This window comes from Micromys minutus, assembly GCF_963924665.1.
Source record: "Micromys minutus genome assembly, chromosome: 7".
Lineage (NCBI taxonomy): Eukaryota > Metazoa > Chordata > Mammalia > Rodentia > Muridae > Micromys > Micromys minutus.
In genome coordinates this window covers 25088219-25102653 of record NC_137976.1, presented here as the reverse complement: position 1 = coordinate 25102653, position 14435 = coordinate 25088219, and the positions used below count along the sequence as shown (strand labels likewise).

At 38.6% G+C, this 14435-nt stretch overlaps 1 protein-coding gene across 1 annotated transcript in view; it reads left to right on the top strand.

The window, feature by feature from the left end:
* GBE1 (1,4-alpha-glucan branching enzyme 1) overlaps window positions 1-14435 on the top strand; it is a 234156-nt gene that overhangs the window by 195357 nt on the left and 24364 nt on the right. Inside the window, exons 13-14 of the mRNA XM_080918799.1 lie at window positions 7296-7480; window positions 9027-9159. Coding sequence (XP_080774925.1) covers window positions 7296-7480; window positions 9027-9159 — 318 coding nt within the window. The remainder of the gene's footprint in view (window positions 1-7295; window positions 7481-9026; window positions 9160-14435) is intronic.

Sequence of the window (14435 nt, the reverse complement as noted above, 5' to 3'; positions counted from 1 at the left end):
ATGTGTACTTTTGGTTGGTGGTTTAGTCCCTTGGAGCTCTGGGGAGTCTAGTTTATTGATATTGTTGTTCTTATGCAGTAGTAACCTCCTTCTGCTCCTTCAGTCCTTCCCCTAGCTCTTCCATTGGGGTCCCTGGGCTCAGTCCAATGGTTGGCTCTGAGTTTCTGCATCTGTATTGGTCAGGTGCTAGTATGGTTTGTTTTGTTTTTTCTGTTACTTCATTTTGTTTTGAAAACTTCATTCTCAGACACTTAATGTAAGCATTTACTTTGTCTACTGGCACATACCAAACTCATCAGTTTGACCAAGTCCAAAAATTGTTTTGAATTGATAATAGTCTACCAAATGCCTACAGCTCATTTTACAGTCCCTTCCAGACTTTTGATCAGGAGTATAACAGCATCAACTTGTCCAGAAGAACAGAGTGGAACCGCCTGTCTACCACACAGCTAGCATGCAGCTCTTCCCCAGTTGTTCTTGATCCTGCTCTACTAATGGACATTAATAAGTACTCGCTCATTACACAGTGTAAGAGAAAGGGCTCTACATTTGTTCTAGATTCCCATCCCTCTTATCTACATGGAAAAGGACTGGAATTTTTTATCCATTCTGCACAGCATTTTAGTTCTATATTTACCATTACAGTTTTTGAGGATACTAAATAGGGCACTTTTAATTTTAATAATGTAAAATAGAAAGTATATAATTTATGATATCCATTGGGACTCACCCTTCTCTGTCCAGTATTGACTTAAATTCTTCTTATAGGAATATCTTGAATTAAGAAATAGAAATCAGCATGGATGTTTCTTAAGTCACTCTTTAGTAATGTGGATGTATTCTCAGATATACATGTCCTTTTCATTCATTGATATCTTCTCTTACTATTCAGTTATTCTCATACATGACACTTTATTGAACTTGTAAGACCACTGTATTGCTTTTGTGGCTGGCATCGTTTCTGGTGGGATATACTCTTTCCCTGAGCTCAGCGTTCTGTTTTGAAATTCTACTGGCTTTTTTTCTGTCCTTCTGGACTTCAGATTCCTATTCCAAGTCTTCATCTTCTGTACAGGAAAATCAAGTTTCTCAATTTCTACCTTATTCTCTCCTCTTCTGCCACTGATTTTATGTATCTGCCTGTCCCTATGTTTCTCTGTGCTGTTCCTGGGCCTAGTGCAGAGACGTGGTAGCATTCATAACAACAGTGATTTTCTACAATTCTGAGATTATGTCTGAAGTGCCTTCCTCTGCTTGTTCAAGATGAAATGTTGCAACAGTCTTCCTTACATCCCAATACCACCAGTACAGCCTCTCCATCTTATTCCTGCTGATGGTGGGGCATCTGGTACCCTCTCAGGCTTCTCACACTGTTTTCGTTATCATAGTGGTTGTTGATCCTTCGCATCTTTCTGACCAGCCACTTCATCTTTCCTCCCTCTTACTTTATAGACTTTGTAAGAGAGAGATGGTATTGGTACATAATTTGTGTGCTTACAAGCAGTATTAAATAATCATCAATTAAAGTTGTGCGTATGACCAGTACAGAGCTAAAAGGAACCATGGGATATTGGAAGCACACATAAGCCTACAGATTTCTGTCAAGGAAGGAGGGTAGTGATTGCAAGTCTGTTTTTCTAGAAAAGAAACTATCAGAGTCCAGTTTGGAAAACTGTTTTATCCTGTATTTGTCTCTCTGTTAAGAACACACTCATGACAGGTCTGAAATATAAAGTAGTTTAAAATAGAAGACTCCTTTAAAAGATGTTCCTGCACAGTTAAGTAAAGAAAGGGATTTCCCTCTCATTAGGACAGGGTACTATTTTCATATATACATAAACTGGGGAACAAGGGAGATGTGTTTGTGTGTGTGTGTGTGTGTGTGTGTGTGTGTGTGTGTCCAGGAACACTTAGGCTACTGTATACTTTAATTAATTCCTAGGTAAAATTAGTATGCATTACAGTTTAGAGAAACAAAACACACAAGCATACTAAACACAATGCTGAGCTACCAGAGCTGGGGCTTTTCATTAGTTATATTGTCTTGAATTCCATCACTCTACCAGCTGGTTTCTTGTCAATTTATAGCTTGGACCTTTACATCAAACAGAAAAATAATTAATCACTGGGAAAGGAATCCCAATAGGAATTTTGTTCTTAGAGGTTTTTCACAATTAACCAGACATGAATGGGAATGTGTACAGAGGAAACAGAAAGGAAGAGAAAAAACTTTGTGGAATTTTCTACAATCATTAACTGTAGCAACACCAGTCGCCTGCTTGCCTATTTTGTTCTACTGTTGTTTCACCAAATATTTCAGCCACCTCTTTTCTGAAACCACTCAAGTATGGGGCTCCATTGAACTCAGTGAGTCATGACTTGAACTGCAAATTTTTTTACTAGTCATCCCCAGTGAGAGCTCAAAAATTGTTCTCTTGCCTTCATTTTGAATCCGGTAACATCCTGTGTGTTATACTACTGATCCTAACCATAACGTAACGAGCTGAGAGATGCTTTGATGGTGACGTCTGGTTATGTGAATGTGTGTTTGGACTAAAAGTGCTGTTCTCAAGTGTCACAGTCATTGCCTCTGGGTTCCACAGTAATTTCAAATGTGACTTTCCTAAGCCTCTTATCTGTTGAAGGGACCTGCCAGCAGTTTCAAAAAATGCCTCTGTCTCATTTTCTTTTTATTTTTTTATCATGTTGCTTAGAAAAATTTTCATGTGTCCCATATTCCTCATTCCCAAGATTAAAATAGTCTTTCTTTCCCACGTACATTGAAGGCTAAAATGCCTAGACAGAATAAAGAAGACATTTTTACTTAAGTGTATATAGGACTGCACCTAGGATGTATCGCTTAGGATACCAGGCAGTCACCCCAGAACCTGAGGAGCCCAGGTTCTGCCTCCCCAAGGAACTAAACAAGGAGTGCACACTTGGCACGTGACATGCATACATAGCATTTGTGTGTGACTTAGAGTAATAGTTTCCATTTAGTTAATCACAAATGCTTATTTATACCATGCTGTTCCCAGCCCATAGGATTGTCTATTCTAAAATAAATCCATCACCTTCTGGGCCGTCACAGGAACACATTTATGTTCCCGATCATTTTTAATATACCGCAGCCCATAGTTACCGGCTCATTTCGACGTTCATATTTCACTGTACTGTCTCGAGCAGTGCCATATTTTCTAAATAATTTGTAGACCACAACTGAGGAGACCATTTTTTTTTTTTAACTTTTTGTAATGATAGTATTTTTCTTCATTAAGGTTGTGAGCTGGGAGCTCCTAACAGGCACTTTGCAGGTTTGGCGGTTCAGCCTGAGAATGCTTTGCTCCCCTTCCAAGGTGACCTTCAGAGCCTTCACATGATTTACTTCCATTTATTTTGCACTTGTGTCTATTACTTTGAACCAAAAAAAAAAAAAAAAAATGAAATTTTATGTCGGGTTTTTCTGCATCAAACTTAATTTGCTGCAGGTTGGCTCATTTACAACTGTGATTGCATCAAACCCCACCCTGTAGAATGTGAGGTCACCGATACAGGCTTCTCTAATTGTGTTTGTTGTGGCTGCTGCTGCTGCTGCTGCTGCTGCTGCCACTGTCCTTGTATAGCATTCTGATGGTTTCGGTCTTTTTTAAAGAAGCGTCTCCAGGGAAGATTTTTTCAGAAGATCTGAATCAGTAGGTCTCCACCTATGGGTCACGACCCTTTACTGGTTGAATGACTTCTCAAAGGCCACATATCAGATCATCATGCACATCAAATATTTACATTTTGATTCATAACAGCAGCAAAATTACAGTTATGAACTACCAACAAAAATAACTTTATGCTTGGGGAATCACCACCACATGACAACTATATTAAATAGTTGCTGCATTAGGAAAGTTGACAACCAGATGTGATTCTAATAGAGGTCAATATGTGATTAATGAGAGTTTTATCATATCACTGTTTTCTTTAAAAAGAGCTCTATTTTTCTTTCTTTGAAATTTGACTCCATGTTATTGGTTTGTTAGTTTGTATTTTAAATAAGTAAATTTATGTTTGATAACATTATAATAACTAAACGTTGCAGTGGATAAAAAATTCTTAATTTAGGTCATGATACTAAACATTTGACCAGGATTTTAATTTACATAACCCACTGCATCTAATTGGGCCTCTCATGTACTCCTGGATATGGGGCCATTCCCTGGAGCTTAAAGAAGAACTGTTTCCCCCTCACTGAGAGCCACCACCTTCCTGTAACTCGGATGTAGGGGGGTGACTGCCCTTCCAGGCCAGCTTACTAGTTTGATCTTGAACAGGTTTTGACTTTGAATGCAGTACCCTAACCCTATCTGCAGTATAGTGATTGTCCCCAGTTCTTCCTTCCCTCTAGCTGATTTAAGTTTTCTCTCCTGTCTTAGGTGATTGTCCTTGAGGTGGAGGTGGGTGTGGATGGCCCCTTGTGTCTTTGCACTCACCTGATGTCATTCTTCCCAAAGGAGGATTCTAAGTCCACCAGGAAGGGGCCTCTTGTCTTAATGAACATCTTAGTGCCACTGTAGGCTCACAGGGACAGAAGCCTATCTTCCCTCTGATATATGAACACATCATGCAAAGTATTTTCATTTAGAGGAAATATAATAAAATCTTGCAGAATTATTACCTTTATGACTGTAAACCTATGATGTTAAATGTGAACTGCACAATTTCTTTTTTTTAACATCTTTATTTTACAAAACAAAGATAAATGTACAGATTTCAAGCATTTTTTGCGTAAAATTATACAATACATTTTTGTCAGTACTTTTTTTCAGATTTTAAAATAATTTTTACATACATCTATATGAATAGTCAGTACTTGATCTTTTTAAAGGTTTGACAGTATGCATCGAAAACCCAATAGTTACAATGAGCACAAAGTACATGCAAAACAAAATGTAACATGAAAATAGTCAAAGTTTCCTTGTTGTGTAAAGATTTTTTTGTTTTGTTTTGTTTTCTTTATTTCTTGGACTTCCTACAATCTGTGAGTTATTTCTGGGGCAGTGAGAGCCTCCCGGGATTAGCATCCCACTATCAGTGACTGCATATTATGTCTGTTCTTTTGTGACTGGGTTATCTCACTCAGAATGATATTCTCTAGATGCAGCCATTTTCTTAAGAATTTGGTCAAGTCATTGTTTCTGGTGGCTGAGTAGTATTCCATTGTGTAAATGTACCACAATTTTTGTATCCATTCATCTTCTGAAGGGCATCTGGGTTCTTTCCAGCTTCTGGCTATTATAAATAGAGCTGCTATGAACATTGTGGTGCATATATCTTTGTTGTGTACTAAGGTGTCTCTGGGGTATATGCCCAGAAGTAGAATAGCTGGGTCTTCAGGTAGTATTATGTTTAATTTTCTGAGGTATCGTCAACTGATTTCCAGAGTGGTTGTATTAGTTTGCAACCCCACCAACAGTGGAGAAGTGTTCCTCTTTCTCCCCAACCTCACCAGCATCTGTTGTCATCTGAGTTTTGGATCTTGGCCGATCTGACTGGTGTGAGGTGGAATCTCAGGGTTGTTTTGATTTGCATTTCCCTGATGGCTAAGGATGTCCAGCACTTCCTCAGATATTTCTCAGCCATTCGATATTCCTCAACTGAGAACGTTTTGTTTAGTTCTGTACCCCATTTTCTAATAGGGTTATTTGATTCTCTGGTGTCTAGCTTTTTGAGTTCTTTGTATACCTTAGATATTAGGCCTCTATCTGATGTGGAGTTGGTAAATATCTTTTCCCATTCTGTTGGCTGCTGTTTTGTTTTCTTGACAATGTCCTTAGCCTTACAGAAACTTTGCAGTCTCATTAAGTCCCATTTGTTAATCTTTGACCTTAGAGCTTGAGCCATTGGTGTTTTGTTTAGAAAATTTTCTCCTGTGCCTATATGTTCTAAAGTTTTCCCTACTTTCTCATCTAATAGTTTCAGTGTATCTGGCTTAATGTGGACATCTTCGATCCACTTACACTTGAGCTTTGTACAAGGACATAAGAAAGGGTCTATTTTCATTCTTTTGCATGCTGAGTGCCAGTTGGACCAGCACCATTTGTTGAATAGGCTGTCTTTTTTCCATTGAATGTTTACGGCTCCTTTGTTGAAAATCAGGTGACCATATACATGAGGGCTCATTTCTGGATCTTCTATTCTATTCCATTGATCCACATGCCTATTTCTGTACCAGTACCATGCAGTTTTCAGCACAATTGCCTTGCAATATAGCTTGAGGTCAGGGATAGTGATTCCCGCAGATGTTTTCTTGTTGTTGAGGATGGATTTCGCTATTCTGGGTCTTTTGTTGTTCCATATGAAATTGCACATTGATCTTTCCAATTCCATGACTCTAAACCTATGATGTTAAATGTGAACTGCACAATTTTTTAACAAAGTTTACTATGCAGAGCAGCTCCACGGTAGATCATTTTAAACTGTAGTTGTCTTCCGACTCATTATTATAGCAAGAAGTAATATTGAAATTAATTTGTACCCAAGTGTCACAGTTGTACACACTTACACATAGACCAAATTATACATTTCTAAAGTAACCAGAAAATCTGAGATAAGAATATGGGCAAAAGTTTATATCATGTATATGGACTGTAGTGTATAGTAGAATAGACTTCATATTTTAACGAGCTGAAGCTGAACCATGGGGTTTCAGAGTCTAAATGAGATACCTCTTAATTTTGTTGCTGCTCTTGTTGTTGCTGCTGCTGCTGCTGCTGCTTGTGGTGGTGGTGGTGGTTGCAGTTGTGGTGTGTAAGTGTGTAAGTGTGTGATTTAGGCATATGTGCTTATGTGCATACAAATGGAGACAAGAGGGGGCCATCTGTGTCTTCTTCTGTTCTTCTCAACCTTACTGCCTTGAGTCCTTGTTATACTCACCCTGTAGCACTCTGGCTTGGCTATATCGGCGGGCCAGTGTGCTTCAGTTGTCTGCAATTTCCAGCCTGTGAGGCCAGGGTTATAACACCTGCATCCTTGCCTGTGTTTCAGAGATTCGAGCTCACAAACCCATGATTGCACAGCAAGTGCTCTTCCTTCCTGAGCCTTCTCCCCAGGCCTGGTCGTTTCTGTGTGTAAAGCAGATGCCTCCATTATTTACAATAAGGCAGATCTAATGAGTTACACTCTAAATTTATTTTTAAATAAGTTTGGAAATATGGACTTATAGCATTCTCTTAGTAAGAGATGCTACCATTTCTGCCAGATTTTTACATTGGAGAATTTTTTTTTTATTATTTGTCTTAATACAGGGAATGAGTTTGGGCATCCTGAATGGTTGGACTTCCCAAGAAAAGGGAATAATGAGAGTTACCATTATGCCAGACGGCAGTTTAATTTAACTGATGATGACCTTCTTCGATATAAGTTCCTGAATAACTTTGATAGAGATATGAATACACTGGAAGACAGATGTGGCTGGCTTTCAGCTCCACAGGTAAGCTCTTTGCTCTGAATGTGATGTTTTAGTCACCAGGCTGGGCATGTTTAGAATGGCAATTGGTTCAATCTGCATGCAGACCTTCTGAGCAGCTCTACATTATTCAAGTGTTTGGTGCCCTGTAATGTACTGTGGGTTGTCACAACATGTCACAGAATCCTCTCCAATAGATAATGGAAATCTTCTGCATACAGCTGGCCATGCTTAGTTTCCTGTTTAGTTGGTTGTTGTTGTTTAAATTTAGTAATTTTCATTTCAATTGGTTAAAAATAAATGGCAGACACTCTGCATGAAACCCATTTTGGAAATAGCTGCAGAAACACCTTAATTGTTTTGACTGGTTTTCCTTTGTATAGATAATTATGCTGTCATAAAGAAACTTCATTGACAACATGTAGGGTTTTTTATTCAGTTTTTCCCCTCTTTACTGGTCTCTAACTTGTCATTTCAACAGATGCCATTATACCAGCATGCTGCTTTGTAGTTTGTAGACATCTGAACTCTCCTCTGGAATTAAAGTCTCAGTTCTCAATAATTTGAGAAAAATGTAATTAACAGGTGCAATTTTTACACAGGCTCCCCCCTTACAAAAATTAGCATATAGTATATGCTAGTTAAAATCCATCTACTTTCTATTGATATTGTTTGAAATTATTGTCAATCTGTTTTTACTTTGGCATCTCTGGTTTGTTTGTTTCATGACTGACCAAAGGCATTTGCATATTCAGTAAGGCAGGCTACAAGATTTGTATGCCTTAATCATTTTATTAAACACACCATTTCCAGGTAAAAAGAGCCAAATGATGCTCCTTTTCAGTTGGAACAAGGTTGAATAACAAAAGTCACAGTGTTTCCTCTGCAGTCTTTGTTCTCACTGCTAAACTGCTAAGACATGCTGTGGATCAACATTTGGATAAATCTACAGCACTGAGTTAGGTGAGAGTGAGCAAAGGAAGATGCAAGGGCTTTCAAAGACAGCTATTAACAAGGATTCTGGAGTGTGCAAGTGTAATTTATATTTTAGACCTTTTCATATTATCAAGAAATATTTCCAGCAGGTTTCGGTAGACTTTAGCTTGCCTTTGACAGTCTACAGAACTATGTAAAAACCATGATATTTTTTAGAATATGTACAATTTCAAAACTGGATCTAATGTTATAGTTACTTTGAAAAAAAATAATTGTATTTACTTTACCTCATTAATCTGGTTGCTTAAAACAAAGTCTTCTGGAAAATGCATGTTATTCTTATGTCTAACATACACAAATACTACGTACTCCAAATGCTATGTTTTTTACTCCAAACTTTTCCACAATACTGACTGATCTCTGTGCTCTCAGGGTGGGACATGAACAGCGGAGTTTTATATTCTTTCAGCTATTTTGGATATTGTTTGTCAAGATTGTAACTTTGAAAAACTGTAGGTTTCCTCTTGGTGTAACACTGAGCGATGCATATTAAGAATGACAAGAGAAAGCTGTAGGAAACCTTTTGCTTTCAGCAGCATCTCAGAGCGATGTAAACAGAGTGATGTCTTTGCAGGCCTACGTGAGTGAGAAGCATGAAGGCAATAAGACCATCACCTTTGAGAGAGCAGGACTTCTTTTCATTTTCAACTTCCACCCAAGCAAGAGCTATACGGACTACCGAGTTGGGACAGCAACAGCTGGGAAATATCCTTTTCCCTGCCCGTGGCTATGCCTACTAAACTAGTTCATAGCATAGGCATATGGAAAAAACACTACTCCTCACCTGAAAAGCGAGGGGCGTGGGTAGCCAACCTTGCCTAGCTTATTTGGGCTGAGTGACTCATGATCTTTTCTTAGACTGTGAAAAATGATGATTCAGAATTTTTTTTGAAAGTAGCGTTTTGTTCAAATAAGCAATTAATCGCCACTTTATATTTCCATACAAAATCTTTCATAGTTGCTTCTAATAATCATCTTTTACCCCATTTCCCTGTCTAGCAAGGGAGACTGTAATTCACTGTCCCGTCTTCTTTCGATATCTCTTCTAACATGTAGGGCGTGATTTAGTTTTTTAGATCAGAATTGTCAGCAGAGCAGGGAGGGGATGGATGTGCAGAAGAAGCAGCGAGAACATTCTCGATGCTGTCTCCTCATTTCCATTCACAGATACCATGGCTTCCGGTTCCATCCTGTCTGACACCTCTGCCGTGCCGCTCAACCCTTACTGAAGCTCCACCCTTACTGAAACAGAGACGTATAAAATAGAAATCAATGAGTGGTAGAGAAGCAAAGGGATTCCGTGGGAAAACAAGACAAGGACAGGGTAAAACAGAGAGGAAGAAAGAGTAAGAGGTCTACACCCAGGGCATTAGCGCGGGGAGGGGGGTAAAATGAGGAAGGCCAGCCCAGTAGTTGGAAATAGGACCATCCTCAGATCAGTGGTTGAAAATGGACCATCCTCAGATCAGTGGTTGGAACATGGACCATCCTCAGATCAGTGGTTGGAAAATGGACCATCCTCAGATCAGTGGTTGGAAAATGTACCATCCTCAGATCAGTAGTTGGAACACGGACCATCCTCAGATCAGTGGTTGAAATGGACCATCCTCAAATCAGTGGTTGAGAATGGACCATCCTCAGATCAGTGGTTGGAACATGGACCATCCTCAGATCAGTGGTTGGAAAATGGACCATCCTCAGATCAGTGGTTGGAACATGGACCATCCTCAGATCAGTGGTTGGAAAATGGACCATCCATTGATCAGTGGTTGGAACATAGACCATCCTCAGGCAGTGTTAAAGGGTGAGTGAAGAATGGAGACTATAATAAAAGGACTAAGAGATGAAGCTAAAAGCGCACATGGTGGTTGTGGAACAGAAGGTTTCCAAAGCTGTATTAATTTCTTTAAGCATTTTTTTTTTTTTTTTTTTTTGAGATTTCATGATACACTGTTGAAGGTTTTTGAACGATAAATTAACTTGGTGAGAGTGCATGGACTACGTCAAGTTTTCAGGTCTGCATCTGAGTGAAAAGAGACATCTCAAGGTCGGGTGTTGGTCTTGGGATGGTGCCGAGTTCCATAAACATCACTAGGGTGGGAACTAAGGTGCTGGGGACAGAATAGAAAATGGCACATGAGACCCTTTCTGAATCAGAATGGGCTTAGCCACTGTTTGTAAGGGGACTGAAAAATTTCTTTCCTTTTCTTTGTTTTTTAGTTTTCATAAGTGTTTTACATAATAAACATTTATCTTATTCTTTCCCTTCCTACCACATAACATGATGTTCTCTCTCTTCTCCTTCTCTCAAAAAACAAAACAAAATGCCCAAATAGATAACCTATAAACAAGAAAACTAATAAGACAAAGATAATAAAGCAAACAAAGAAAACCCCACAAAATAACATCAAGGTCACTTTTTGTGTTGGCTAACTTTCCTGGGTTTATGGAGCAGGTGACAATGCACTGGAGGGAACCGAGTTTCCCTTTTGCACCAGGTAACAACTGCAGACACCTCCATGGGTAAGGGTGGGACTTTGGGTCTAGACTATGTTCTCAATTCAGAGTAGTGGTGGTAGTTTTTGGGAACTTCTCCAGGACTTTTGTGTTCTGTTATAGCTGCTGTGAGTTTTCAGTAGCACTTGATTAGAAGGTACTGTTTCCTTGAAGTTATCTACCATGTTTTGTGCTCTGAGAGGAAGGGTTTGATAAAGACATCTCATTTAGGACTCCATGAGCATTTAGGGCTTAATGCTCCAAAGTCTCTCATTTTCTGCACATTCTTCACTGTGCACCTCTGTATTACTTTCCATCTACTGCAATGTGCTGTTCTGGTGATGCTAGAACAATATTCTAGTCAATTGGTATAACTATTTCAGTAGAATCATTTTATCACTATGTTCCTTTAGCAGAATAAGAGTAGCAGGTTTTTCTTTGGTCCTATTGTCTGTCTAGTGTCGGGTTATTGAGTACTTTTGAAGTGTCAGGTTAAGGGTTTTATCTCATAGGATGAGCTTTAAATTCAGTCAAAAAGTGGTGGTTTACTTCATAACATTTGTACCACAGTTACACCAGTATAATTTGCAGGCAGAATGCTCTGGTGGTCATACATACAGGGTTTGTAGCTGGGTGGATGGTTATTTTTCTCCTCCAGTATCATGTAGTATATTTTCCAGCAACGTGAAACTTGTCAGTAGGGATTAAACTTTCTAGTTGATTATCAGCTCAATTTTTCCATCAATGTCACATTGGTGACAAAGGTAAATATGTTTTTAGCAATGGAGCCTTACCATCATGTTATAGAGGGGAACTAATAGCTTTGGTGATTTTTAGTGGTACCTGTGGAACCTCTTTGACCAACATCTCAGCATGATGTAACTCTTCCCTACCATTGGATAATTTACTTGGTGGCATAAGATGTCTAGCTGGGGCTTTGTTTCCCCCGTTATATGATGAGTCAACTTAAATTTATTTCATATATGTGTACATTTTAGGAATCATTTATAGTAATAAATTTCTATGTTTCTTCAATAAGCTTTTAGTGTTAATTATCTCTCTTCATATTCCTTTTCTCCTTATTCACCATATTCCATTGCCATCCTATGCTCTTCCCAGCTTACCCTATTATTCTTAATTCCTATTGACTTCTTCATAATACTACTTCTTGTATCATATAGATCTGTGACCCATGAATCCTAATTTCTACTGTCTGCCTAATTCATGTCTTTTATCTAATAATAGAGCTAATTTATGTATGTTATTGCTTATCCTAAGGATTTATATTTTAACATCTCTTAGAATACTCAAGAAAAACATTTAAGACGTGGTAGTTTAGAGGACTTTTGCTACAATAGTGATCGTTTTCTTAGATGAAGAAGCAGGGGAATACCTCCAAAATAAGCATGTACAACACCACATAAAAACAGTAGCTCATCCAAACTCAAAGACTACTGTCATCTTGGTTTTGAGAAGTTGCATTCTACCCAGTCAGTCTAGTCTCATCCCCACTAATAAGTGACTGATAATAAAACAGTTTCTTATTTGTAGGATCTCCTTCAGAAGATAAACATGGAAGTCTTAATTATTAAAATCTTAGCTTCCCCATACTGCTCCTCCCCAGGCTTACCTCATTCAGACCCAATGCCTGGAGTTATTTCCATCTCTTCCTTCACCCTTCTGTTTTCCTTCCTTTCCCTCCTTCTTTATCTTTTAAATCCAAAGTGAGGCATGAACCTGAGTCAGATCATCTGACGCTTTCAGACTGAACATCTTACTTTTACAGATGTGGAGAGGCATGTGTGAGGTCAGGTGCCACATCTGCTCTGTTACCATGCTGATGATGTTTGATAAATAGAGTTATAGTGTCATAATCTCGACCAACAGCAACCATATTATACATTCTGCTCCAAAGGACTTTCTCTTTCAGTGAAAGGGCTTTTCTTCAGGTGCACCATGAAGGTGCATCTTATCTCCTAAGGTTGAATCAGTATATAATTTTTACTCAAAATTCTAAATGTATTGACTGTGAAGCCTTACAGTGGTATTAGTGTTTGCCTTCTAACCTTTGGAAAACGATGGTAAAAAAAAATTCTTTAGTGGGTGATTCTCTGTTGTCTCAGAGGTTTTCTTCTGATTAGAACCATCCTTTCTAGCTCTTTCTGAACTCTAGCTGGCTGGTTCAACTCATCTATTATGGCCCAAATTCTTCTCCAAGCAGACTAGTTCAAACTGGCCTCTTTCAGATTCTGACTGTGTTGCTCTGCTTGGCCCCAAACTAACTCTGATCTATTCTTCTGGATCCTTCTAATATGGCTTTAATTGTCTCTGCTGAACTCATGAAAAAGTCCAACCCCACTTCACTGTACTCACTGCACTGACTCTCAACCGACTGACCAGAGCTGAGTCTCCACTGCTCTGCTGCCTTAGTGCTGGGATTCCAGTCATGCACCACCATTCCTGGGACTCAGCTTTTTCTGAGACTTGCCTGATACCATGCTGGCCTTGAATGTAAAGACCTGCTTGACTCAGTCTCTTGGAACTAAAGGCATGTCTGTATGCCAGCTGGATCATACAGACCTAGAGTGTCTTTGGGTGTGATCCCTTGACAGAACAGCCAATTCCTGGATTAAAGTTTCTCCACAGTTCTCCACTGCAAATCTGTTAACATTCTGCCAGATTCCTTAGGCACGAGAGATTTCTTCTTGCAATTTCTCATTACTCCAAGCTTAATAATTCTCTTTATAGTCCATAACATTTTTCAACTCTCATTTGATTTTGGCCTTTCCTCACTTTTACTTACTTGTTCACCTTTAAACTGTTACAGCATGCTTTTAAATATAGAAAGTATGAATAAATTAAGATTCTGTTATTACATTTCTGACTTTACTAAAATGGTCTATGATAATTGGTTTTTCTACATGTAAATTGAATGCAGATAGTTGCTGTGAAGATTCTTCAGTGTCAAGACTGGATATATTCATCAAGTAAAGAAACTTCAGATTCTTAATTCTTAGGAAAATAAAATTGATCCCAGAGAAAATTTCTATTTCTGGAAAAGTCACTTGAGTTTCTCCTGTCACTACAAAGTACCAGTGTGTTGAAGGTGATGTGTTTGAATTCTCCAGCACCGCCAGTGTTTAAACTCTTACACCCTGCATATTATGTAGCAAGGCACCAACCTGACATGATCTTTGGAGAATTCATTTTGGTTTCTTCCCCAGAACTTGTAAATGGGGCTATTTGAGAAATAAAGCCAGGAAAGGGAGGAGAAATTTAAGTATGCTTTTAACAATCTTTTACAATAATAGAAGATTTGGAAAATTGAGAGGGAAGTCTTATTTGTATCAATAAGGTTTTCAATATGGTTTCTAGAGTTACTGATAGTTTCTTTTGAGAAGAAAAACAAAAATGTTATCATAAGTCTTTGCCTATGTATGCAGGTTGGCTGTCATTTTCACTCTTAATGTCTGTCCAAATAACATCC